This window comes from Limanda limanda, chromosome 3 (assembly GCF_963576545.1).
Source record: "Limanda limanda chromosome 3, fLimLim1.1, whole genome shotgun sequence".
NCBI lineage: Eukaryota > Metazoa > Chordata > Actinopteri > Pleuronectiformes > Pleuronectidae > Limanda > Limanda limanda.
In genome coordinates, this window is record NC_083638.1 from 32,645,833 (window position 1) to 32,672,198 (window position 26,366).

General features: G+C 41.0%; 2 protein-coding genes across 3 annotated transcripts; one reads left to right on the forward strand and one right to left on the reverse strand.

The window, feature by feature from the left end:
• The first annotated feature begins 5,724 nt into the window (after positions 1–5,724).
• lmnl3 (lamin L3) lies at positions 5,725–13,926 on the forward strand. 2 transcript variants are annotated; one of them, XM_061068167.1, is made up of 12 exons: positions 5,725–6,222; positions 6,870–7,026; positions 8,336–8,461; positions 8,601–8,771; positions 8,884–9,009; positions 9,383–9,603; positions 9,757–9,976; positions 11,743–11,850; positions 11,965–12,081; positions 12,764–12,871; positions 12,996–13,046; positions 13,384–13,926. In XM_061068167.1, the coding sequence occupies exons 1-11, from the start codon at positions 5,831–5,833 to the stop codon at positions 13,026–13,028; spliced, it is 1,779 nt and encodes a 592-aa protein (XP_060924150.1). In that variant the 5' UTR covers positions 5,725–5,830; the 3' UTR covers positions 13,029–13,046; positions 13,384–13,926. The 2 variants fall into 2 exon arrangements, with proteins under 2 accessions (XP_060924150.1, XP_060924149.1); XM_061068166.1 differs by lacking the exon at positions 12,996–13,046.
• A 3,273-nt stretch (positions 13,927–17,199) lies between these two features.
• Positions 17,200–21,497, reverse strand: zgc:158785 (uncharacterized protein LOC791214 homolog). The gene is made up of 4 exons (XM_061068827.1): positions 21,313–21,497; positions 20,442–20,646; positions 18,333–18,539; positions 17,200–17,358 (listed from the first exon to the last, which is right to left on the reverse strand). Exons 1-4 carry the CDS (start codon positions 21,495–21,497, stop codon positions 17,200–17,202), a joined length of 756 nt encoding a protein of 251 aa, XP_060924810.1.
• Between the last annotated feature and the right edge of the window lie 4,869 nt (positions 21,498–26,366).

The following is a 26,366-nucleotide window of genomic DNA, read 5'->3' on the forward strand; positions in this document are numbered from 1 at the left end:
AATAAGTCTGTGTGAGTAATTTCTGTCTTCCACTAAGATTAATATAAAGAAACATGATCCTTATAAAGCTGATCATGGGGAACACCAGGTCCACAGATGTCTGTTGTCAGGGATTAAGTAGCTGCTATATTTGCAAGAGAAAATCCAGTGCTCAGTATCGCTTCATGTACGAAAGTGACATTCTCCACAGTTCATACACACGTCCCCAGAAGGATCTCCAGTCTGCCCAGCAACCTTTCAACCTGTGGAAAAGCTGACAGGTTTTCTCTAATTGGGTCCATGTTCATTTTATTCACCAGTTAATGTGATGATCCGCCGTGACAGTGAGCCAGGTGGTGAAAGCTCAAATCTACACTGAATGTACAAAAATATATGTGTTGCTGCAACTCATCATAGGAATGTGTTCTTAATATTTTGCTCATATTATGACGGTAAATGAGATCAGTTAATCCATCCATCCATCCACTCGTTTTCATTACCTGGACACAGGGAAGCATGAGGAAGATGAGGACATCCCTGCAGAGGATGAATGATTCCATCCTTATCTGGATTTTTCCCCAGGTCAGCTTCTTGCTAAAGTTGGGCGAGCCCCGGACTCTGGACAGGATGGGAACACAACAAATTAAAATACTTCTACAGCAGCACCGTGGTTTGATTGTGATGTTTAAGTGACACCACAATAGATTTAAAAAAAATGTTATTTAATATGCAGTTATTCATGATGAAACCACCAGTTAACAGGGCTGGTTTAGGCGACTGATGGGCCCCAGTGGAAAGCTGAGATGTGATTAGTAATCAGTGTGTGGTAACTTGATTAAGCATAAGTCTATTTAGTAAAATATATGTAAGTATACTATAAACGGATGAGATGAAGTCCTGAACGGAGCACTCTGCTCAGTGTGTGTTTCTGGGGAAATTAATGTCAATGTGATGTCACCAGGGTTGGGTTATCAACTTGGGTTTGGAGTAGAAGCAAAATTACATATAAGCTCAAGTTCAGCGGCTGAGTGGTCTATGCCACATAGACCACGAAGGCTGAACCAACATAAAACAGTCAGGTCTACGGAGGATTCCCTATGTATCACCAGCATAGAGCACTTCTTGCAGCTAACTGAAGCTGTATTGTCAAAACAAATGTCAGTCCTTTGAGTTTTTACATTTTTACTGTTAGCTATTGATTTAGTTAAATCCTGATATTTAAAATTGTACTTCTCGGATTATGTTATGTCATAGTAATTTCCTTTTTTTTGCTAAGTAATTTGTCACTGTGTGCTGATGACAAATTGAATCCTGGGATAGGTTGGGCTGAGAAGGATCCACCTGTTGAATCCCTTGTTGTGTTGTTTGTAGTAGCCTATGCAAGTGGACAGCCTATGCTTCTGTTACAGATAAAGTCTTCAAATCCAGCCTCAGAAAGATGCAGCCTTTGATTTAGTACACATGCTTAGGTCAGTGCTTGGCTGATAAAAGTCCCCAAATTCTACTGAAAAGCTTAATGGGAAATGTAGGATCCGGCATGTTTGAAGCATAACTCATAACAAGGACAAAAAATGCTGCATTTTGAATTTATCTTGATACAAATAATAGAAATCTGGCTATAGCTTCCTGTTTCATGAAAGTACTAAACTAAATCAGCCCTTTAAAAACACCATTAGAACTAGGTCTTAACTCAGAGGCCCTCCAATAGAAGACGCTTCAAGATTAAGTGACACTACAGGTGTGACTTTACTTCGTCCTTCAGGTCAGAAGCTTCCTATGAAAAAAAACGAATTTGCAATGATAGGAATTGTGAAGCAGGTATGCTCGGGCAGCAGCCCACATTGGTTTGTAATCCTGTTTATTCATCAGAAATTATAATTTTTGACAGAATAGTAATATACAATATACATTTGACATTTAACCGATGAAATAATTTATGATTAGTTAGTTAATTAGTGAATAATGAAAATGACTCGTTCTTGACGCCGATGACAAACAACAAGAAACATCCGAGTAATAGAGGGAGTTGACAGAAAATACACCTGCATCCAGCAGCAGAGTGAGCAGAGAACATGTGTGTCTGCTCCATGTGGGAAGCAGAGACCGATCACTGCTGCTCACCGAGCATCAGAACATCAATGTGCGTGTGTGTGTGTGTGTGTGTGTGTGTGTGTGTGTGTGTGTGTGTGTGTGTGTGTGTGTGTGTGTGTGTGTGTGTGTGTGTGTGTGTGTGTGTGTGTGTGTGTGTGTGTGTGTGTGTGTGTGTGTGTGTACGGAGGAATACACACCTCACCTCCTGAGGGGGAGAGCTCCTGCGCTCCCTACGTGCTCATACGGAGATGCAGCATCAGGTATTCGCTCCAAAAACACTCTGATTATGTGAGTGAGTCCCGGAGCCCACAGACCGAGTCAACCACTGACACGTCCGGGAAGTGGGTGGCAGGGAGGCGGTGGGGTCAGGAAGACACCGGGCAGCCGCTTCGTGTCCCCGGTGAAGTGTCTCCGGGCAGCGCACAGTTCCGTCTGCCTGACTCACAACTTGGGACCAGTGTCAAATTAGACGCAGATACACAGCTTCCGATCGTCGCTTTCAAATTAAAATACTGATAGAGTTGATTTATTTTGTACAACCTTCATTTTTTTTAAAGCTGGTGTTAGCGTAACGTATCCACTTTTAATATTTATACAGGCTTCATACGTGTATTTAAACAACTAGCCAGTCAACATGTCCATGTGTATCCTTAAACCCATGTGGGGTGACTTTGCTGGGGCCTAATGTCAGACTGTTGTTATTTGAGTGTGCTTAATGATTTTCATTTTTGCTGACAGGGACAGACAAGAAAAGAACTAATGATGAAATTAAATAAAGGAAGCTGTGCAACATTTTTTCAGATTAATGATAAAAACTATGAAGTAAACCCTTTTTTGATTTACAGCTCTAGTTTAATAACCAATTTTCACAAGTTAGAGTGAAGTGGTGTTTTTATTTATGTTATTTATTAGTATTGTATTGCTTGTGTTGCAGTTTTATTTTTTAAGCTGCTTTTATTCTGAAGGATAAAATAGCTGATTTCCGCCATTGCCCTGGTTGTCGTTAGTAAGTGGACACAGCGCATCGTAGGCGAGCCTGATGACCAAGTCCTCTGTCCGATGTGGTGGAGCAGAAAGCATATGGAGAAGCAGTCATCATCAGCGTGAACTCATCAGACCTGCTCTTCTTACCATGTCCACTGTCACATGTTAACCGTGACCTGTACCACGGCTCAGAGCTGACATGATGGCTGTTGCTCTGTTAGAGTCATTCCGTTTTTTGTTTGCAGCTATATATCAACATTGTGAGCATCAGTATTCCTGAGGGATGTGATTACAAAGTCACTGAGCCCCGAGACCCCCAACGCCTCAGGTTCACTGAGTCACAGATGGTTTAAGTTAATTTTCATTATTTTAACTTTGCTTGGAATTATGGCGAAGTAAAGCAAAAATAACTACCGTAAGTGATATGAAAGATATACAGAGCTTTACTTGTGCCCTTTACTATCTGTAATTCCACTTTTAAGATAAAAAGTTCCTGGAATATTCCTTTCAAGATTACACTGTGATATTTGTGGTCGAGAAAAAGCTGAGTTGTGAGAAGCAATCTGATCCAAAAGGAATTTAAATTTTGTGTGCACACGCAAATTCTTATGTATTGCTCAGTCCTTGTGTTGATAAAAATGATGATTATCATTTGTTGCAGCCAACCCGACAGGTCAGCCGGGCCCTTGTCTATCACAGGGCCGACAAATAGACACAAACTACCACCTGGTCTGTATATATATATATATATAGCGCTTTTCTAGTCTTGATGACCACGCTAAGTCCCTCACCGTACAGGTTAATATTATTATATTTGCCAGTTTCTATGAGGAATTTGTGGTTGGATGGGTAAGACTGGGATTGAACTGCCAACATTCTGGTTGGAAGATGATCGCTCAACCCCCTCAGCCACAACCGCCCCTCAATCTCACTCAAATTCACACTGATACAGTCTCCAATTAACCTGCAAGTGGACTATGCGAGGAACCCGAAGGAATCCCACACAAAGGGCTACAACATGCAACCTTGGTGCCTAACCTTGTCACATGGTGTGAGCAGAACCACCTGCAGCTCAACGAGACAACGACAAAGGAGCTGGTTGGTGATCTGAGGAGGTTTAGGACACTGTTTCCATCCAGGGGGTCAGCGTGGACATTGTGGAGGATTACAAATACCTGGGAGTGTTTTTAGACCGTAAGCTGGACTGCAGTGATGCCCTCTATTTCCTGAGAGACTGAGGTCCTTCGACATTTGCCAGACTAGGTGATGTTCTAACTCTGGCCATCAAATTCTACAACTCCTCCCTCTGAGTCAACCAACTGGACTCATTAAAATGCCAGCAATATCTGACATGTTATATCTGTCTATGTTTATAGTAAACACTGTACAAAAGGCACATATTGTACGTATTTAATATTTCATTATATTTTATTTCATATATTTTGTATTTTCATATAATCTTTATTTTTTGTGGTTTTTCCTTACTCTTGTTGAGGCATAAGGGCAGACAATGTGCACCTTGTTAAAGCCCTATTAGACACATTGTTATTGGTGAATATGGGCTATACAATTAAAATTTGATTGATCACACATTCAATATTTTCAATATTTTTACCTCAAGCTCCTGGAATGTGGTCAGGCTTGCTCTGTGGAAACACACTTTGTATTTGCAGGGCTGGATATGTATTCATCATATATACAGGTATATATATACATTGACTTCATTATATAGGGGGGTATAACAAGTATATTCAGTCAATATGCCAGTGGAAGTAACATAGTGCAAACCAATAAATGTTGTATATTTAAAGATGGATGTGTCACACTGTACAAACTGAATTATCCTATTACCAACAATGTGTGTGACGGAGTTCTGGCGCCCCCTTTCATCCGGACACGTACAACAACATTTAGGACATTTGTTTTCATTGATGACTAATGTAAATCATGATGTGATTAGTTCTGATTCATTCGCAGAAACTTCTCTTGCCTTTAGCTTAGGATATGTGTCGAGAACATTTGGCCTGTTTCTTTACCTGAGCCCATTTTCCTTGACAACATTGAGCTTATTTATTTTTCATATTTTGTCCAATCTTTAGTTTTACCTTTATTGGTTGTTTCTTATGTCATCATCTGCTTTTATGAGAACTTGTAGGGTCTTTCACTCTCATCAGAACCAGGTCCCAGGTTTCTCATCTTATTTATCAGAGAAGATTTACTCATTCAGCTCCAATCAGATCCATTAGTGACGCAGTAATTAAATATATTCTGCTTTACATTGGGTAAGCATAACTATTAGATTCACCATTAGGCACCTGAAAGTGGATAATTTCAACTCAAACGGACAAATTAATGACAAAATTTGGATAAAGGTAGTGAATAATTATTTGCTGTTGTGTCTATTATTTGAAGATGCCATATCCAAGGCAAACAGACCGCCCGTGATTACTGTATTATTCCATTTCATAGATTTTTTTTCTCAAATATTATTTTCGAAAGTCTAAAATTCACTTTTACATTACACACAAACGCCCGCCAATCGTTGTATTATGACAGGGACAGGCGGAAGTGCTATGTGTGGGTCTCTTGGTGCTGATGACGTCAGCTGGTCAGCTGTGATTGCTGTCAGCTGTGAACGTGTTGAACACGTGATATGGTCCAGCCGCGGCTCCCCGGGAGCAGAAGCAGTTTGTCGTCACGGTCACTGTTGATCGGCAGCAGTTCACTGTGACTTGATCAGATCGGTCCTGTGGATTACCTGCTAAGCAGCGTCATCATGGCCTCTGCCACCTCCACCCCCTTCCCCACCAGCGGCCGCTCCAGCCGCAACGCATCCCGCCGCAGCGCAGCCGCCGGCCTGTCCGCTTCCAGCACCAGCCCGTCCCGCCTGTCCCGCATCCATGAGAAAGATGAGCTTCGACAACTCAACGACCGCCTCGCCAACTACATCCAGCGGGTCCAGGAGCTGGAAAGCGAGCGCTCCTCCATGCTGGGTCAGCTGGAGGAGAAGGACGAGTCGACTAGACGGGAGATGGGCAACGTGCGGCGGCTTTACGAGCAGGAGTTGGCTGATGTCAGAAGCTCGCTGGACGGCCTGGCCGGGGAGAGGGCCCGTCTGCAGATCGACTACGGGAACCTGCGCGAGGACAACAGGAAACTTCAGGCCAGGTAGAGAGGTTCGCGTGAGGTGGCGGTGATGCTACAACACGACCAGCCTGTAGTCCTCCCTCCATGGTCCCACCTCTATGGTCCCACCACCTTATTCAGAGCGTTCTTCCGGCATGCTGTTAGAAGCCCCTGCACAGGTGTATAACTCCTGGTTGATTCTGCCCACTCAGCCTCGGGTGTCACACTTCTAATCCTACTTCTAATCTACTACTCCCTGCACCAGTGGCGTGATTAGAGACGACAGACAAAAATCTTTAAAAGTCCGAGTCATTAAATATGTGCCCGTCTGAGTATTGATCCCTAGTAAGATAATGTATCAGTTCCTGGTGTACATCAGTAGCAGGTAAGTTTCCTTAAACTGAGGTTGACTACATATTTTTCAGATTGCCCTCAGTTAAATGTGGTCAAAATAAATTCCATCTCCTAACAATGCAGGCTTGAGAATATCGCTCATTATATATTATTTTATAAGATTGGATCTCCTGGCTGAAAGATATCTGGGTATGGAAGGTTTATAACAAAATGTGAATGGTTCTCAAGTTAAAATATGCAATTATGTGTACAAATATTTGAATGGAGTTTAACAGAAAACGAGTGAGGTTGTCTTCTATGGGGCTCACAATTCCTCTGATGTTCTCCATCTCCAGGAACCAGAAGAAGGAGGGGGATCTGGCGAATGCTTTGGCCCAGTGGAGGAGACTTGAGGCCACGCTGAGCTCCAAGGATGCTGAATGCACAAAGCTGCTCTCTGAGCACAAGAGACTCCAGGACGACTTTACTGACCTGCAGGGCCAGCTGGAAAATGTATGAGCCAAAGCTATATTTACTCGTACTCGTGTCTATTACGGTAGTGAGTGTACTGATATGTTGTTTCATCGCCAGGTTTGAGGCCCACAAAGCCTCTTTTTTAATTTGGAGAATTAACTTAACCCAATTGTGTTAAGTCAGTCTATTTAGCTCACTTATGTATCCCAATAAACAGCTGAAATATAACAATTAGTTTCGGCTTAAACAAATGAGATGATAAATTGCAGCTGTTGAGGGATTTTATTTTTTATCCACACTAGCACAAAAGTCCATTCAGTCAGTCCCCTACTGTTTGTAACTATTGGACAGATTGTAACTGAATCTTTGGAAATTCATAGTCCCCAGGGGATGAATCTGATGTTGGATCTATAACTTTTACTATGACACGATCATCAGATCAGAAAGTTATTTTTGCCAATACTCTTGTTTATGATGGATTACTCCATACACTTGTTAATTGTGATGAATTCAGTTATCGTAAATTAAGATTAAATATCTCTATTGTCACTGCATCAGCACTGACATCCTGTTTGAAGCCATCCTGTAGATGCCAATTAGAATAAAACATACCATACAGCAAAGGCCATTGTATACAGCATTACGTGCTGCATTAATAATGAATATTTATTCATACGACATTGTGCTGCTGTGTGGTAAATACTTTATTTAGTTCTGACACATCAACAAAGTACTTACAGTCTTAAAGGATGGAGTGACATTTGGTGGTCACAGATTGCAGCCAGTTGAATAGAATTTCCTTTTCAATGTGTAGGAGAAACTATTTGTGTTCTGTAGAGACAGGGTTTGGGTTGTCTTTTGTGGGCTACTGTAGAAATATTTCGCACACTGTGGAAGAGGACACACTCTCAATGCAGACATAAAGGGCTCAGTCTGGGGATAACAAAAATAAAGCTCTTTTCAGGTGAGTATACACAAGTGTCAAACTGGTTCCTTGCAAATTACAAATTGTCTTAATTCATATTTTCTTGTAGGGTAGGATTAAGGGGGTTTACATTTGTCAGATCATGTGTCATTGCTGCTCCCTTCATCTCTATCAGACATTTTCTTATGAATATATACTTACAATATATTTTTCCATTTTGTAACCATCTGTTTCTTCTTATCAAAGTTGTAAATACTGGTATTTTGTTCATATACAGCAATTATTGAAATTTGTCAAAAGCTAACAGGGACTGGCATTTAAGGGCCACATCTATGACAGACAGATGTAGGTGATGATGGTACAGATTGACTGTGATGCTGATTGTGTTGGGTATTGCCAAATGAAGAGAATCTGTGTGACCAGGTAGAGGGTGACATGTCGGAGACCAAGAACCAGCTGAACTCACAGATCCTGAGAAGGGTGGAGCTGGAGAACCAGGTGCAGACACTCAAAGAGCAGCTAGAACTCCAGGGGAATGTCAGTGAGCAGGTAACCCAGACCCCCACCTGCCTGCACGCATGCACAAGCGGTTAATTAGTTCACCTCGACCCACGTCTAATTCCAACAGCTGATTGTCTCTCTCTGAAAGAAGTGTTTCACACGAGTCACAGTGGTTTATATTTTGAAGGAGGTCTTGGAGATCCGAAGCCGGTACGAGAGCCGCTTGGTGGAGATGGACACGGGAAGACAGAAAGACTTTGAGAGTAAACTGTCTGAAACAATGCAGCATCTTCGCCAGGACTATAACGTTCAGCTTCAGCAGTATAAAGCAGACCTCGACAAGACCTTCAGTTCAAAGGTGCTAACACAGAACTTGTCCTACAAGATGCATGTCCATATTTATAACACCAAGTTTCTGATGTAATGATCGAAGTTCATTGTGCTTACATGGAGTTCTTCCTGTGCTTCAGTTAGAGAATGCCCAGCAGGCTGCACTGGAGAAAAACGATGTTATGTCAACCACCAAAGACGAACTAGTCAGCACAAGGCTCAGAATAGAGAGCCTCAGCCTCCAACTCCAGCAGTACCAGAAAGATGTAAGTCCATAACAACACAAGACAGCACTGTGTGCACTTAAACTTAAGAGTTTAAAGTTCAGAAGTACTTTGTTATTCTTCTATAATACAAGACTCGCCTTTCCAGAACTGACCAGCTGATCTATTGTGCTATACATTCATATGTTTATACTGTGCTGTTGTATCGTTGAGTTTGAGTGTGGTTGTTGAAAGCCTGTAAGTGGGGTAACTGCTTGTTTACAATGCAGGTGTTCTTGTGTTTAGATCTCTGTATTGCATGTATTTTTTTTATCTGGCTTTGTTCCGTAGTGTCTATTGTAGGCAATGATGTGGTAACAATTGTTTGCTGATGCTAACATTGACCCTCATATTCTTCATCCTACCTCTCGTTCAGAAAATGGAGCTGGAGATCCACTCTCAGGGGCTGGAGAGGACTTTGGACAGGGAGAGGGAGGTCTGGCAGCAGAAACTGTGTGAGAAGGAGCAGGAGCTGCTGGACATGAGGAGTCAGATGAACAGCAAGCTGGAAGACTACGAGAACCTGCTTGACATCAAGCTCGCTCTAGACATGGAGATCAATGCTTACAGGAAGATGCTTGAAGTGGAGGAGCAGAGGTACAGCTGTGGACATCACTCATTTACATAAACATTTTACTGTCTGCACTCAAAAGTGAAAATATACCATGGTCCCTTGGCTCATGTTGTGTGGCTGCCATTTTAGTTCCCAGTTGCTGCAAACCAAATAAATGATTTCCATGTTTCTGTCAGATTGCAGCTGTCACCTAGCCCCTCCCAGCACTCGGCCATTCCTCGAACCCATGAACACAGCAGCCGCAAACTCAGAGGGAAAAAACGAAAACACGAGGGAGCCTCTGGCAACTCGCCTGCCTACAAAATGTCCGGTCGATCAACAAACCATGGTCCTGTGAGCGTGGTAGAAGTTGACATGGATGGAAAATATGTCAGATTGAAGAACAACAGTGACACAGTAAGGCTGTAATGCGGCACATAGCAGATTTTTCTTTATTTGTACTTATTACAATCAAGAATTGGCATGTGTTTTTATATTTTTTGCTATTTCATCGTGACATGGGTGTCGGTACAACTCTGACTGTGGAAACAGTTTTATGTCCTAATAACGGCTGATGTCATCTGGGTTATCTCAGCTGTGCATTCACACTGCAAATTTATTGATTTCTAACAACTTAAACAAGAGCATTAACCCCACATGTGGCTGCATTATTGAAAATATAGGGTCCAGTGTTTTTTAGAGATGGCCCATACTGGAGACTATGCATCCATTCTCTAAATGGATATCTTCTGGGGAAGATTTTCCTGCAGTGATTATTCATCAGTTGCCACATTCCTAATATTGTGTGCATTGTTAATACTGTTCATGATTTCAAAGGCTCTTTTGTTGTAGGATTTTTTTTTTTGTGATTTCATGGCAACTTTTCTTAAGAAAAATGGATGTCAAACACTGACATGAGAGCCAAAGCAGACTTACCCATTTTTACAAAGCCTTGACTATGACTTTAAGGAAGATAAGTTGGTACATTGTGTTTGATTTCTGAGGCACAGTGGAGAACTGACTCCAGATCACCATCTACATCAATATGACTCTTTGTCATAATCCGTAATGTTGGTGTGACTGAAAATGCAGTTTCGTCTCACACACTTTGTTTAATGCTTGATGGATGAGTTATGGTATTGTTAAGAGGGCCAAGTGCACTGGATTTAAAGTTTAAAAATGCAGCATTTTATTCACTTTATGGGATCGGGTCACCCACTAACAAGGAAGTCAGTGCTACGATCTTTGGCAAGACACTGAGCCCCCATACTGTTCCTTATGGATGTGTCATCAGTGTGTGATAGAAAAAAAACTGTACAGAAGCAGTGAATGTGACTTTTAATCTAAAAGGCTTAGAGTGGTCATTAAGACAATTATTGACCCATTTAAAAAAAATCCTTCTTTCTATTGTAGCCTTCTGAGATGTGTGACACACACAGCACACTATTATATTTAGGGGTCTTGGGTACTTATACATTTGTCTGAAGTACATGACTTAAGTTAACAAAGTGCTTGAAAGTAAACCAACTAGGAAACTAATCTCAGTGCATGAACTTTGTCATTATTCAGTGCATCCAGTGATATGGTGCAGTATCTCTATGCTTGCTAGATTCTCTTTGTGCTATCAAGTGCAAACACAGTGGCAACAAACCATCAACCTGATGCAGCACTACACAATGAGGAGAAAGAACATTTTAGGCACTGTGGGAATAAAAGCTCAACAACATGAGTAATTCCTAAACATATCTCACAAAGAAACTTGCAATGTTTTCGGAAAGTCTCACAACCGTCTTCCAAGTTGACCCTGCGCATGTGAAGAATCTGTGAACATCCAGCCACATAATCCCCATCGTCTATCATTAGCATCCTTACCTCCATAAAAATCACTTTGTTTTCATTATAGCTCGGTCAGAGCTAAAACCTGATGGTACACAACTATTCCTGGTCCCTCTCTCCCAACATTGCATTGTAATCTTCCATAGTAACCTTAGTGTTCATCTTTTGATACATTTGTACCGAAATAACATTTTACCTTCCTGGTTTGCTTCTCTATGTCCAGCTTTTCCTCTTGCCATTTCCCTGGTGCGCGTCTAACTGATACTGAAAAGACCACAGTGCCACCTTGGCTACACTAAGTTGCATTCAATATTTTGTGGTGTATTTTTCTCATTTGTGCTTTCCAGGGGCAGCCACTGGGGGGTTGGGTCGTTCGGAGGATTTATCCACTCTCTGAAGACATTTCCTTCCACATCCCCTCCTCCTGTGTCCTGGCTGGCTGGCAGATACTCACAGTGGGTAGTTTGTAATTGTTGAGCTGTTCTTATAATACCATAACTGAAACTTACACTGACCCACAATGGAGACACTACTCTCTTAAGAGCAATTGTGTTTGTTTCAACAAACAGATCTGGGCAGCAGGAGCCGAAACGGAGGCTGACTCTGGGGACCTGGTTCTGCAGGGCCACAGGAGCTGGGGCCCCATTTCTGATGTAAGGGTGGTCCTCCTGAACCCAAACCATGAGGTAACTGAGTCAAACTACAGCCCTCAGAATACACCTTTACACAGTGCTCTAATCACTGCAGTCATAATTGGTGTATATACATAATGGGCAAAAGGATGAAGACTAGTGAACCTTGAGGTTGGACCTTGCTACCAGGGGTCAGAAATATTTATTTGAACAGAGTTCCCCTCAAATGCTAGATGATGATTTACCTGACTTTATATTATGCAACGCTATAAAAAAACAAACCGGCCTAATGAAGAAAAAGATGATAATGCCAACTTAGCATGGATGCTAGGACACAAAGTAAAACTCTGTCATGTGAAAATACACTAAGGGTTAAGCCAGACAGGTAGGGGCTACTTGGTTGCTACCTGGACGCTGCCACACACGCATAACTGCATATGTCCGCTTTAAAGGGACAACCTGCAGTGTGAGGCAAAAAGGGTGGGGCTTCCAGGACCCTGGAAATGTGGGATGGTGGCATTAATGGGCCCAAAGCCTACCAATCAGACATTTTAACACATTTGGATTTATTTTCCTTAAAATGCCAGTGCCCATGGCCTTAATGTAAGTCAATGTTGTAGAGCCTCATCAAAGTGATGACACAGCTTCTTTTCTTTTTTTGTGTATATTTAAGTAGAAATGCTTGTCTGCTTATTCTGTGCCGACTCATCTCAAGAGTCCTGTGGTACTTTTTCAGGAGATGTCTGAGCGCAGGGTGTGGATGACGAGCAGAGGGGACGAGGAAAAGGAGCTGGAGTTTGAAGAATTTGTCGCAGGCAGTGACATCCAGCATTTTCAGAGAAAGGTAACATACTGACTTAAACCAGCCCACAAGAAAGTTCAGTGTTGTGTACAGAGCCTTCAGATACTTTCGAAAATTCTTTAGTTTTTGAAACTTCATCTCACTTTTTTTCCTGCCCACATTGAAGCCAAAGAAAAAGAAGTGTTGTTCTGTGTCTTGAATGCAGAGAAGACAGTAGGTGAGGGGGGGGGGGTGTTGCCTATCTACGCACCGAGGGACTTTCTCCTCTGCTTGTCTTCTCGGAACTGCTGTGTTGTGCGTGGCTTGTTTGATACATGTTAGATTTGCTGTGGTCTTTGTTTGACTCCGCAGCATGCTAAACCCATTTGTTTGAGCCCCTGGGGTCTTTATCTGTCAGTCTGCGTTACCTTATATGATGAAGTTGCTTCTTGGCTCATTTGCTGTATCTTCTCCTAACTGCATGTTCAGGCTTAACCAGACTGTCTAAACTGTGTGAGAGCAGCATGAGTTTCTTGATGGCAACTAATTTCATGTGACTTCAAATTTTTTCCCAGGATCTATCTAATGAGACAAACTGCGCTGTCATGTGATTGTATCCACTTCCTGCTCTCCTTCACATCTGCCTGGAAAACTCTGGATCGGCTCAGGCCTCTACACTCCAGAACGCATGTCTGAGTGGTGTTACTGTTGTTCAATGCAGAGCGTCACTTTGACAAAGTACAGTATGATGTTTTAGTTTGACTGTGAAGAGGCCTTACAGTAACCGTATCAACCTCAATAATCCTTACTTGTTCCCTCTTTTAACCTCTCTAGCTGCACAAGGTATGAGTTTTGCCTTGATTTGATTTTAAATGAACGTGTGTATTTGAAATAATAAATATTGTGTTTATAATAAGGGTTAGGATCATAAATGCAGAGAAAGCTCATGACAACGCACAGGAAGAAACGTTTGTGTGTGTGTATTGAGCTGAGGAGCTATGATTAATATATTGTTAAGACACATGGAGCAAGATGGAATCATGTAGTGTGTAACAAGACAACTTAAAAGCTGTACGGTTCAGATATCATGCACCCAATAAAAGCATTGAACAAAAAGGCCTTAAACTCTACATGGTACAAATATACTAAGTATTAAATTGTAACCTGTGAAAAATATACCAAATTCATGGAGTTGTATGACACTTTAACTTATCTCTGCAATAATGAGTAGCATGTTGCCACAAAGTGTCAGAAATAAAAGTAATCATCCAGGTAAATATACAATCAAATAGCTGTGGCTTTTTCAGCTATGTACTTTTTGTGTAGTCCAGTAACTTGTAGATGTGCTACTACACAATCAAAATGTGGAAGCAAGAACAGATACTGTATTTTGATAATTCTGGTAAAGCGCTTGGAGTGGTCATCAAGACTGAAAAATGTATATAAATACACCATTCACCATTTGGTAGAAAATGGGTTTTATTCGTCACTGTAAAACATTCTGTAACAACTATATTGCAAATGATTCTTTCTTGGATGACAACAAAATCATACGGGGCCACACTAAAGTCATTTCGCGAGAACCGTGAATTTCAAGTTTTTCATTGGTTAAGGAGAAACAAAAGTTGTGAATTCTGGGCGAGTTGCAAGGAATGACCCATTTCTTACTATTAAGATTTTTCATCCGGGGGTGCAATCATGCTGCTCAAGATATTTAACAATTACAGTTCAAAAACATCCACATCAAACTCATCATTTTTAATATGACATAAACTATAATTGCTGTGATAGTTTCAGTTGTGATGTCAATTTGCTCCAGCACATTGGCTGTATGTCAGGAAATCTAAAAGGTTTTTCGCACTTTGCGTTGACAAGATGACATTTTGGAATGTGAGATTTAAAAAAAAAAGGCTGATGGAAACATCCCTAATCACATGATACATCACAGTACTGGATGCCAGTCACTGCAAAAGTTACTGAAGGCTGTCTTGGTCACCCTGTTAGTGTTAGAAAAGCAGTTTATTTGCCAATGGTAAATAACAGGTTTTCCTTATGCCAATGCTCACGACAAGAGATTAAATCAAAAGTGGAGCAGATTTCCTTTTCTTTCACCAACTGGAGTCCTGTATTCCCACGAGTAACTATTGAAGAGGGACTACATGACCCACTGTGCCAGAGTCAGTCAGTTTACCAGCATACATCTGAGTGATGATAGGCCCATCAGTCTTTACTGAAGATAAAACGTGTTAGTCTGCTAACGTGCTTACCTGAATTTGTGACACTGGGAAATATTGTCCCTGTTAATTTAACATCAGTGTGTTAATGCATTAACATCAGTGTTGAGGACAAAGATCTCTGTACTTTAGTACAGTCTCACTGCCGCTCGCCGTACATGACTCCCCCTCTACACCAGAAAGACCAAGACAACAGGGGGTTTGTATCAACCACACAATCCCAGGTTTGATTCCAGATGGATGAAGAAAATGAGGTGCATGTTGATGAAGAGAGAAGTCAAATGTCCTGGGAAGTAACAATTTAAGGCCATGATGTGCTCAAATAATTCATCTCATAACACAATTCAATTGGTCGACATTTGGGTATAAAACGTACTGATTCACATGGAATTTTGCAAATATTTGTGGCAATGTAAATATTCAACCAATTTTCATGAATTATTTTAGTTCAGTTCAGTTTAGTTAAACTGAATTTTTGTTGTATACATTTGTGTTTGAGCATCAAAAACAACTTTCCATTCACTTGCCTTGGGGACTAGGCAGCAAAACTCAGGGCAGATAAACTTGAACGAATAAAACCCAACCATCTGCAAATACCGTACATACAGGTGGAACCTTTAACATCAGCTGAATGATGAGTAGAGCATCAATTAACTGTGCAGGAATAAGTCAAGTTAAACAGCTAATGAATATTCAGGTTCAAGGTGCACCTTAATTATAGCATTGCTAACCTTAAGTCAATAACTGCATTTTATCAAGCTCTTTATTAGGTAGACTTGTATACCTGCTTAGCCTTGCTATAATGCAGTCAGCCAATCATGTGGCAGCAATTAACCAATATCGGAAAGATATGTGACTATGACTCAATTGTTGGTTTGAGTTTTCTGTGTCTGTTTTTACTAAGAATGGAGACTAAATAAAAACGGTCCAGTGAGCAGCAGGTCTGTGTTAATGAGAGGGATCAGAGGAGAAAGGTCAGACTGGTTGGAGCTGACCAAAGAGCTACTGCACATATCCACTCTTTACAACTGGGGTGAGCACAGAAGCATCTCAAAATGAACTGGCACTCCAAGAGCACATACCTCCCCTAAGGCCTTATCTCACCATTTTAAACAAAGTGCAAAAAAGCCATGGTTCTGTTAATGTCCCATCCCTTCACAACTTTTCATGAACAGTAGTTTTTCCTAAATCTTGCTAAGAAACCCACAAACAGACAGCAATGAATATATAACCTCCTTTGAGGCAACAACACATCCAACCTGGAGACAGCAGAGCCCACATCAGGCTCCTCTCCTGTCAGCCAACAACAGAAGAGTTAGGCTGCAGTGACACAGAGTCACAATCTGGAGTCAACAGCATGAATCCATAGAGACAACCATGAATCCCTGTGTCAACAGTCAAACCTGTTGGTTGTGGTGTGATGATCATAAATTATGTTTTTTTTTTTTTATACAATTCGGGTTTTAATACAAATCAATCATGATTTAAGTGTTGCAGTTTATCTGAGTATTGTTGCTGAACATGCTCATCCCCTTTTAGGCACAGATTATCATCTTCTAATGGACCCTTCCAGCAGGTTAATGCTCCATTTCACAAAGTAAAAGTCTCAAAGTGGTAATCTGAACACGTCAGTTCAGTGACATCCACAGTCAGCAGATGTGAATCCAGTATAATCTTTGGGTGCAGATTGGCAGCAGGAATGTGCAGAGTAAAGACACACGAGTGACATGTCAACAAGGAGAAGAAGCTCAGAGGGAAATTTCAAACATCTGATGGAATCAATGCAATGAAAAACAGAGTTTTGAAAGCAGTATTACTGTGATGTTCCTCAAAAAGTGCTTGGTGAGAGTATAAGAACAGAACAACAGATCTGTCGGTGATCTTGTTCTGATTACATGCAGCGACATTTGTCCAGTCATATCACTATTATTCAGGAAAACGATGACACTGTGTGAGAAATGACAAAGCACCCCGCAGCTGCCACAGTGATGCAGCTGTTCCTGGGTCTTGGTTTCCACTGTAATGTTTGTAGGGAAAAGGTTGCAAAGGCTGGTTTAACCTCTTGGAGGAGTCCGAGTGGCTTCAAGCCCGCTGTTTAGTATGGGCATGTTCCTCACCCCCCTCATTTGAGGTGTGTTCAGTATTGTACAGTGTAGTCTAGACTATAGTCTCTTTGTTGGTGGTTTTGCCAAGGCTGTTTATGGACAGGGTCTGTTGATGGTGTGTAATGTGGCCGGACAAGGGAATCTGCAGTCGCACTCTCTGGTCAGTTTTCTTCCATGTCTTGAACAGATGCACGTGGTAGCGCACAGATACCTGAGAAACAAATAACCATCTTGAATCAGAAAAGTTCCCTTCCATATGATTTGCCTTTGGACATCCATACATTCACCATACATTTGGCTGCCCGAGGATTATAAATATAAAATTAGAAACATTAATACTAAATAATAACTTTAATTGATTTTCAAGTTACCATGAGGCACCAAGACCAATTTACCAATTTAGACTCTGCTTAATAATTAGAATAACAACTATAATCAAAATCACTATATCAGGTTAACAAAGGTTAAAGGATTTATAGATCTTGGCAGTGAAGAGCGAAATTCACAGTTGTGCAACATTGATAAACAGACAGCAAGTGTGTTCAAGCAAAACTTTTTCCATACAAAATTAAATTAAGAAAACACAAAAGATAAATAAAAATGTTCTCACTATATACAGGTGTGTGTGTGTGTGTATGTTTAAATGGGTGTGTGAGATAGTATGTGTGTGGGTCAAAATGGGAGCTGTGACTACAAAAACAAAAGGCCATTATCGGATGGTTAGACTTTGTGGCTGAGGTCATGTGTGTGTGTTGAGTTTTGACAAGACGTGTGTGTGAGTTGGTGTCGCGCGGTTAAAGAGAGTGGTTATTCCTTGTAGAAGTCAGAAGAGAGAGAGAAGAGGGTGAGCTGCCTTTTTATGTGACATGGTGACATCACAGCCAGGGAGCCAGACTGACAAGTGGTGGCTGCAAGATGGGATAGACCACTCAGGTATGAAAACCTGGTGGACTATGGGAGTCTGAGTTCTGGGTGCTCTCCTTTTGTCTTTAGAACAAAGGAGATATGTAGCCAAAGCTTTATGTACACATGTAGGGCCGTCTATTGTTTATCAACAGTAGGTCCAAACACATATTTGCCAAATCAAATGATGAATAGTGTGAAAGGGGCTGCTCATTGTGATTGAATCCACAGAGAGTGATCACCAACTATTCTGTGAACAAGCACTGTAGACCCTGAACTTACCATGGTCCAGAAGACATAGATGGTTAACAGAGCCAGGGTGAGGACCAGCAGCCCCAAGGCCTCCATGGCATTAGTGTAATAGAGGTCCATGGCTCCCTGAACACACAGCCATCCTGACAGGCTGGCCAGTGGCGTGATGAACAGGAAACATACTGCATCACCACACAATGTCCTCCTCTGCTGCTGCATAGATGGAGCACACAACCACTGCAGCGAAGGAGAAGGGTTTACGTTGGTTAACAGTACATCACAAGAGACAAGTGAAAGCCAGGACCTTGGTGGTGGGCAGTTTGGGGTCTTCTCTAATATGTACACAATTGTGTGTAAATAGAATACCTCTGATAGAAAATACAGCGTTTGACCAAAAGGTGGTGCTAAATACTTGTATCTTATGAACGGTTGCCTGCAGGAAGAGGTGGAATTTTGGGTAAGGTCTCAGTGCTAAAAGTGTTGAAGTCAAACGTATTAGAACCCTGAAACAGCTTTGAAGAAATGCTCAAACTTCTCGACTAAAATGGTATCATAATGTCATGATTCAAATGCACAAAGGGTCAATAAACAATAGGATCACAGTTTATATATTTATCAAAGCACTCTGATATTTTACTCAATTAAAAGTAATAATATGACAATGTATAGATTTTTATATGAATTATATTAATACCAAAAATAATAATATAACTAGTTTAAGGCATCTATGCAAAGTCTTAAATTATAATTACTAAATTGCTAAAATAATAATTGATTTGTTCATTAAAGTATGATTGGGTTGAAAAGACCGTTTGGCAGAAAATGTATTGAGTCAATCTTATTGATATTCAACTGAAGAATATGTAATTCAAAACTGGGTAGAGTACTGGGGTAAGGTAAATGTACTTGGGTAATTTCTACATTCACCAGTAAAATCCACTGCCATGGGCAGTTAGGAATGATATTGAATCTCAATCCTCTCACAGTCAAATATGTATATATTGATTAATTTATATTATGTGTCATCTCCAAATTTAAATTAGGAATCATTCTTTAAATTAGACCATGTTGTATTTAGCTTAAGATTTGATTTAAAACGAATGCACTGTGCAAAGGTACATGTTTTCCTCAATGAGAGTGATTAGCCCAACTTACATAATAGGTTTTAAGGACAATAGGTTACTTAAGATGAATTATATATTGAATCAGTTCTGAAAACATATTTCAACTGTAGAATACAAACGACCCAGTGTTGCTTGAATATAATTATTGAGAATTGTATCTCAGTGTTTTTAATGATAGCTATGCCAAATTATCATCCAGCACTAGCGCTCTACATTAGCAGGTAACCCTAGTTACCCTTGTTACTATGCATGTTTAAGCATGTGTCCAGCACTGCCTGACAGCAGATTTATGCTGGTCACTGATGTAGCTTAACCCGGCAGAGCTTAATAAGCAGATTACTAGCTCTGACCACACATGCAACAGGAAAAGTAGGAAGGAGGTCTGTTGTCTGCAGAGCAGTGAGGGTAGGAAACACCATCTAATCTGGCTCTCAGGCTAAGTGGCTTTAGCAGCACAAGAGGTCCAGCTAACAGCAGCAGGTCCTCCAACGTGAAGGCAGCTACTCCCCCAAGAAGCTCCTCCTACTGGCCAAGACGTCTGCTGTCTCATTGAGAAAAAACAGCTGACCCATAACATTGGTTTATTACATTTGTAATAATAGAGCTTGGTTTCACTTTGAAGAAACTATTTAAAAACGTGCTACTACACTGTCCTTTTTAGTTTTTGCAGAATGTGGTAAACATATTAATATCAGTCTGTGCCCTGAATCGAAAGCTGGGAACCAAAATTAACCTTTGGATGTGTATAAAATCAACATTGTTTATGTGTATAAGATGTGATTTCTCGATCTCCATACATGTTCAGCCACCCTTAGACTCACTCCAGTAATAAATTATACTTTTCATTTGTACAGATAGTTTTACTTTTTTTTTGGTCCAGGTTTTTAGTAGTTTGTCACTGCCCATTAAATTTGTGTAGAGGTAGAAAAATGTAAGAATTAATGCTGAGGAGCAGTGTGCTGATTAGTTATCATGTACAACTACCACTGACAATGCTGTGTTTAACTAGCCCTACCTCAGTGAGAGGTTTCGGCAGGTGCTTGAGTGCAAACTGGTGTTGGCAGAGTTCACAGTGGCTGCTGTTGGATGTGGTGAGCCATTGCTCCAGGCAGGCCCGGTGCACCATGGCCAGGCTACCAGAGCACTCGCAGGGGGACAGCAGTTCCCCTGAAGTCCTGTCTTCATGGCAGATCCTGCAGAACAGCTCCTCAGCACACACACTGGTACAGTATGAGAAAACATGTCAGAGGATGGAAGTTTACACCTGTTTGTGGGTTTCTGAGGATTTCTTTTGTAAACATTGACTTTAATTGTGTGTTGTTAGTAGTTCAACCGTGTGAGAAAGCTTCTTAGACACTGTCATGTCATAGACTGTTATCACTATTATGCAGATGACATATAGCAATAAATAATCCTCATCCAAACTACACTGGGATCATATTAACACCCTGTGTGTCAGGAGTTCCATTCAGATCTGTCAAGATCTTACAGAAAGTTCAGTCAGGCAACTCACATTCACAAGTATTTATTGCAATAGTAGAAAATGTTAGTGTTTGGCGTCTAAACTACGACTTCATCACTCCCCCAGATATGATTGCATAGATAGAGAGTGATGAGCAAATACTTATAACCCCCGTCTGAGCCTACAGGTGGATGATGGGGTGGTGGAGGGGCTGAAGCAACTGGTAGCAATACTGCAGCAGCAGGGCAAGCAAAGGAGTGATGGTCTTTTGACGATTTAAAACAGAATGTGAATACGTGAATATGGGTTATACAAATAAAATCTGATTAATTGATTGATTGATTGAATGCTTTCCCAGTAGTATTTTGTGTAGAGATGCAGTTAATCCTCTCATTAAACAGTTCTACAGAGGTGATAGAGTTACCTGTCAGTGACTGCTGCAGACACCTCCCTGGGTGTCTCTGTGTGATAGCACGTTACTTCTGGATCGCAGCTGTTGCGTTCCTCCTTCAGCCTATGTTCAGGCAGTAACTTGACCTCCCCAACTGGGCTCAACACCCACAGGCCAACAGGTTCCTCTGCTGTCATGTCTGGTACACAAGGGGCCATCCACTCATGTGAGGAGCATCACATCTGTAAGCATACACAGAGAGAGAGAGGGAGGGAGGGAGGGAGGGAGGGAGGGAGAGGTACAACCATGTTACAATTCAATATTTTTCTGTTGTTTTCTCCTATCATCGTCATTTGTTATGGCTGGTTATTATCAAGTCAACATATTTTATTTAAAGATATGTAAAAGTGTGCATATTTTACAGTGCTATTATAAACATGTTTTCAGTTATGTTCAGCTGAGATACACAGAAAATGATATTGGACATATCTGACATTCTGCTCCATGTTGACATGACTGTATCAAATTCATGCTCCAAATCTCCTGTTCTACCACATTCCAAAGGTTGTACTGGGTTCTCAACTCACTGCCATGTTCATGAAACCAGTTTGAAACTTTGACCTTGTGACATGGAGCTGGAAGTGTCCATTAGAAGATGGTAGACTGTTGACACAGGGCAGGTTGTCTCTATGGATTCATGTTGTTGACTCCAGATTGTGACTCTACCATCTGCAGCCTCAGCAGAAATCCAGACTCATCAGACTAGTCTGACCAGTCTGATCTTTTTCATCTGACCTCTCTCACCAACACAGAACTGATCACTGGATGGAGTTAAAACCCAGATCTGTGTTAGAAAAAACATCTAACCAACAATAACTTTTTACATGGACACCAATATTATTAATCAGATCAAGCTAATAATCTGAATAAAACGCCGCCATGTAAACAGCAGTTTGTGATTATTTTAACAAGAATAAGATCATAATCAGAATAAGCAATAATCAAATATATACATTCATACATACATCTTAATCATAATACTAAAATTTCTAGGGCTGAAAAGCAGCACTGGGCGGGCCCGAGCACATGCATTTTGAAGCGTTGCATGCGTTTTCCTGAAAAAATAAAATAATGACTGAGTAAATATTGACACATAGAGCTGTTCAGGCTTGGACTCTGATCATGAGACAGAAGTTTGGTGGATATAGGACAATGCACAATGGACTCTTTTAGTACCGTATCTCAATGTTTACACGGTTTGAGCAAATGTCCCAATTCTGAGCGAGAAAGAGACGTGACCTTTGCAAGACATAAAGTTATAAAGTGAGTCATAATGCTGTTTACATGTTAGTTAAGCATAGTCTGATTATGACTAACATCATTATGTACACTATGCCATTACGTCTAACATCAGTCAGTTTAAAAACCCCAACCTGAAATTTGTACGATGAAACCCTGTACCAGTTTAGGTGTTTTCTTTCTTATTATGCAAAAGATACAACTCTTTTTTATTTTTCCATCTTGTTTACACAGAGGGCATGCCTTCTCAAGCAGTTTGTAATTGCACTATGTCGCAAAATGTTGTGAAAACTGCAAAAGGTCATTATTAGGGCCTGAGCACTGATCAAAGGTCAGGTGAGGCCCTATTGAAATTGTAAGGATTATTATTATTATTCAGGCAAATTAATTGGCTTTTAGAGGGCTTTACCATGCTCGAATTCTTACCAAAATTTGCAGAAAGTTAGAAAGTGGTGACAATTTACGTATTCTGGAGGAATTTTCAATGGGCGTCGCAAAATGGCTCAACGGTGACCCCTGAGACCCGCGGAACGTCTTCACACTGACCGATCTTCACAAAAATCAATACACAGGTGTATCATGACAAGACAAACAAAAAAGTATCCAGTTGCAATTGGAAAAACGCCACAGGAAGCCTGCTATTTTGCATATAGTGGCCATTTTGGCCACATTCCACATTTTTATTTTGATGTACTTGTACCAGGGCTTTCCTCGGATCAACTTCAAATTGAGATTGTGATGAGTGTCATCACAACAAGACGGAGATTAAAACTGATTGAGGGATTGATTTTTCGTCACACGGTATTACCCTGGCGTGGCGTCAAAGTTTGATTACATGCCAATAAAACACGATGTTCTGTAACGCGGACATACATGGACCATGAATCCTTTGATGCTGAGCCGTAACAAACAACTCCACTCCTGCAGTGACAGTGGTCATAATTCAAAGGAATCTTTATGTCTTGCAAAGGTGACGTCTCTCTCTCTCTCAGAATTGGGACATTTCCTCAAACCATGTAAACATTGAGGTGCGGCGAAGGTTCATCCTTCGCCAAAGGAGACGATGTTGGCATAACTCCACTGTGCATTGTCCTATCAACACCAAACTTCTGTCTCATGATCACAGTCCAAGCCTGAACAGCTTAATTTTTTTTACTTAAGTTTTCAATAATAAAAAAAATGCAAAAATTATAAAAGTCAAAAATATCCACAGGTGGCATAAAGCTAAATTAATTGCAAGTAAACAAAGATGAATTATGGCTGCTTCACTTAATTATAGTCATTGTAAGAATCATACACGTGCATAGGCCAGAAATCTTTAGTTTTTCAACTGATATTTCATATTTTAGTCCAAAATTGTGTTCAAATAAATTTACAAAATGGGTGAAACCTGACTTCTTATTTTGGTCTGTTAAATTAAAATCTGTGATGTGGTTAAAAATATAATTCATTAATAGCATAATGAGGATTTGCTAATACCATAAAGTCATGAAGGATTCAAATTCATCACATAATCACATATTAAGCTATAAGAGCATTTAACTATGATCTACCTAGTGGTCTAGATCTTGGGGTGAGATCACTGCTTTGGTCTCCAACCACGTACATATGGGAAACCGTGGTCTTTTCCTTACTATAGTTCTTAAGTATTTACAGAGGAAACAACATCAAGTCACTCATGTGAATCTTTATCAACATTTTCAGGGCTGTAACACACACTACACACATACTCAGCTCAGACAGAACACTGAGCATAAATCAGTAACAGCCAATTAGAGCGAGCTGACTGGGATACGTAACCAACCAGATGTTGCGTATTTGAATAGTTCAACAACTAAAAATGTAGAATGTAAAGCTTATTCCTTCTTAGTGTGGCAGAAAAGTACTTTGTGCTGTTGATCACTCACTAACACTATATATCGCTGTAGCTGTCCTCTGAGCTGTCCTATGATGCTGACGGCACACCCTGTTTCTGGTCAGTTCGTATTCCGGCATTGATGCAGGTATGAGAGCGGTTGAAATATTTGTACCGCATTGTTCTGCTCTTTGAGCAACATGTTTAACTATAGCTCCATGACATTTGTGTTCTTGGCACTGAAATGGGCAATGACTGAGAAATTCAGGAAGTACCTGCTGGGCAACAAGTGTGTAGTCTTCACCTACATTCAACTGAGGCACTTGTCATCTGCTGAGCTAGGTGCTACTGAGCAGCACTGGGCAGCCCAATCTGCGTCCATTGATTTAGATACAAGCAGGTCAGGGAAATGAATAGGAACGGGGACGCCTTATCACGTCATGTCCCACATGAAAGTAGATTGTAGAATTGGCCCTACTCGGGGTATGGATTACACAGTGCTGGAGCCTTCGCAAAACGTCCCGCAAAACGTCCTTGTAATGACTGATTTCTTCAGCGAGTACATGCTGACTGTCCACACCCGTGATCAACGTACCTCCACTCTGGCATAGGTTCTGTTTACGGAGTGGTTCTCAAAGTTACACTTGGACCTGGGCCATGAGTTCCCTCATCCAGCAGCTTTGTGGCCTTTACTGCATTGACAATTCTCGTACAACACCGTATCATCCAGTTGGCAATGGACAATGTGAGCGAATGTGAGTGGACCCTCCACAACTTGTGGGATACTCATGAATAGATTCAAGTACAAACATAACGTCAGGATAAGCACCAGCGAAATAACAAACACGGTATATAACACCAAACCATCTAAACTCTGGACAAAGGAAACGAAAACAAAATACAGGGTTCTTAACTGCCTACTAAACAAAACAACAGGAGAAAAAGGGTCACCAATAACAAAAAGGCTTCTCTTCTACTATTATCAGGACTGCTCCTAATATATCATCCAAAAGGGTGGTGTGGCCTAGGGGTAGAGTGGTCGTCCTCCAACAAGAAGGTTGGCGGTTCAATCCTCACTCTCCCCCATGCATGCCGAGGTGTCCTTGGGCAAGATATTGAACCCCTAAAAAAAAAAAGATAGGCCCCTCATAGATGTTGAATGCAATAATTGTAAGTCGCTTTGGATAAAAGTGTCTGCCAAATGACATGTTATGTAATGTAAAAGGTAATGAACAGAAAACACTCTTAACAAAATATTGACCACACAACAATATGGATCAGAAGGGTTTCAGTAAATGAAGGCACGATCGTGTTGAGAGCCAGGAAAAAGACGCAGGCCAAGACCTGTATCGGCAGGTAACTTTTTAAAGTCAACTCCATCAGCCTATCCTCCAATCACCAGCTGGAGCTAAAAACTCAATCACATGAAAAAAACAGAGAGCAGGGGAACCGTACCACCGCCTGGCAGTGAGGGAGAACAACAATACAAAAACACAGAAACACACACATACACACAATGTGACATAGAGTCATAGAGTGTATTGGTTACCCATCCTGTGTCCAGTCCATTTGACTGGAAACAGGATGTCTTTTATCATTACATGACTTTGTAGGTGTTTAAGGTGGACCCCCACTAGCCAGAAGTGACCCTCAAGGCGCTGTTGGTACGTTCACGGCAGGCCCCCTATCCTCCTCCCTCCCCTTTGAGCTAATTGATGCTACTGAGTAATCGGTATGTAGCCTGCTATGGTACCAGTTTTACTGTGGTTCCACTATTGTGTTTACAGTATATTACTTAAGTGTTAGCACTGCAGCAGTCTTCCCACCACTCATTAAATGTACATGACTGTCAGAGGCCTAACTAACCAGGAGCTCATTAGTTACAACTGAGGGCAACATGAGACTAATTCAATTGTGTAGTCCGCTATTTAAA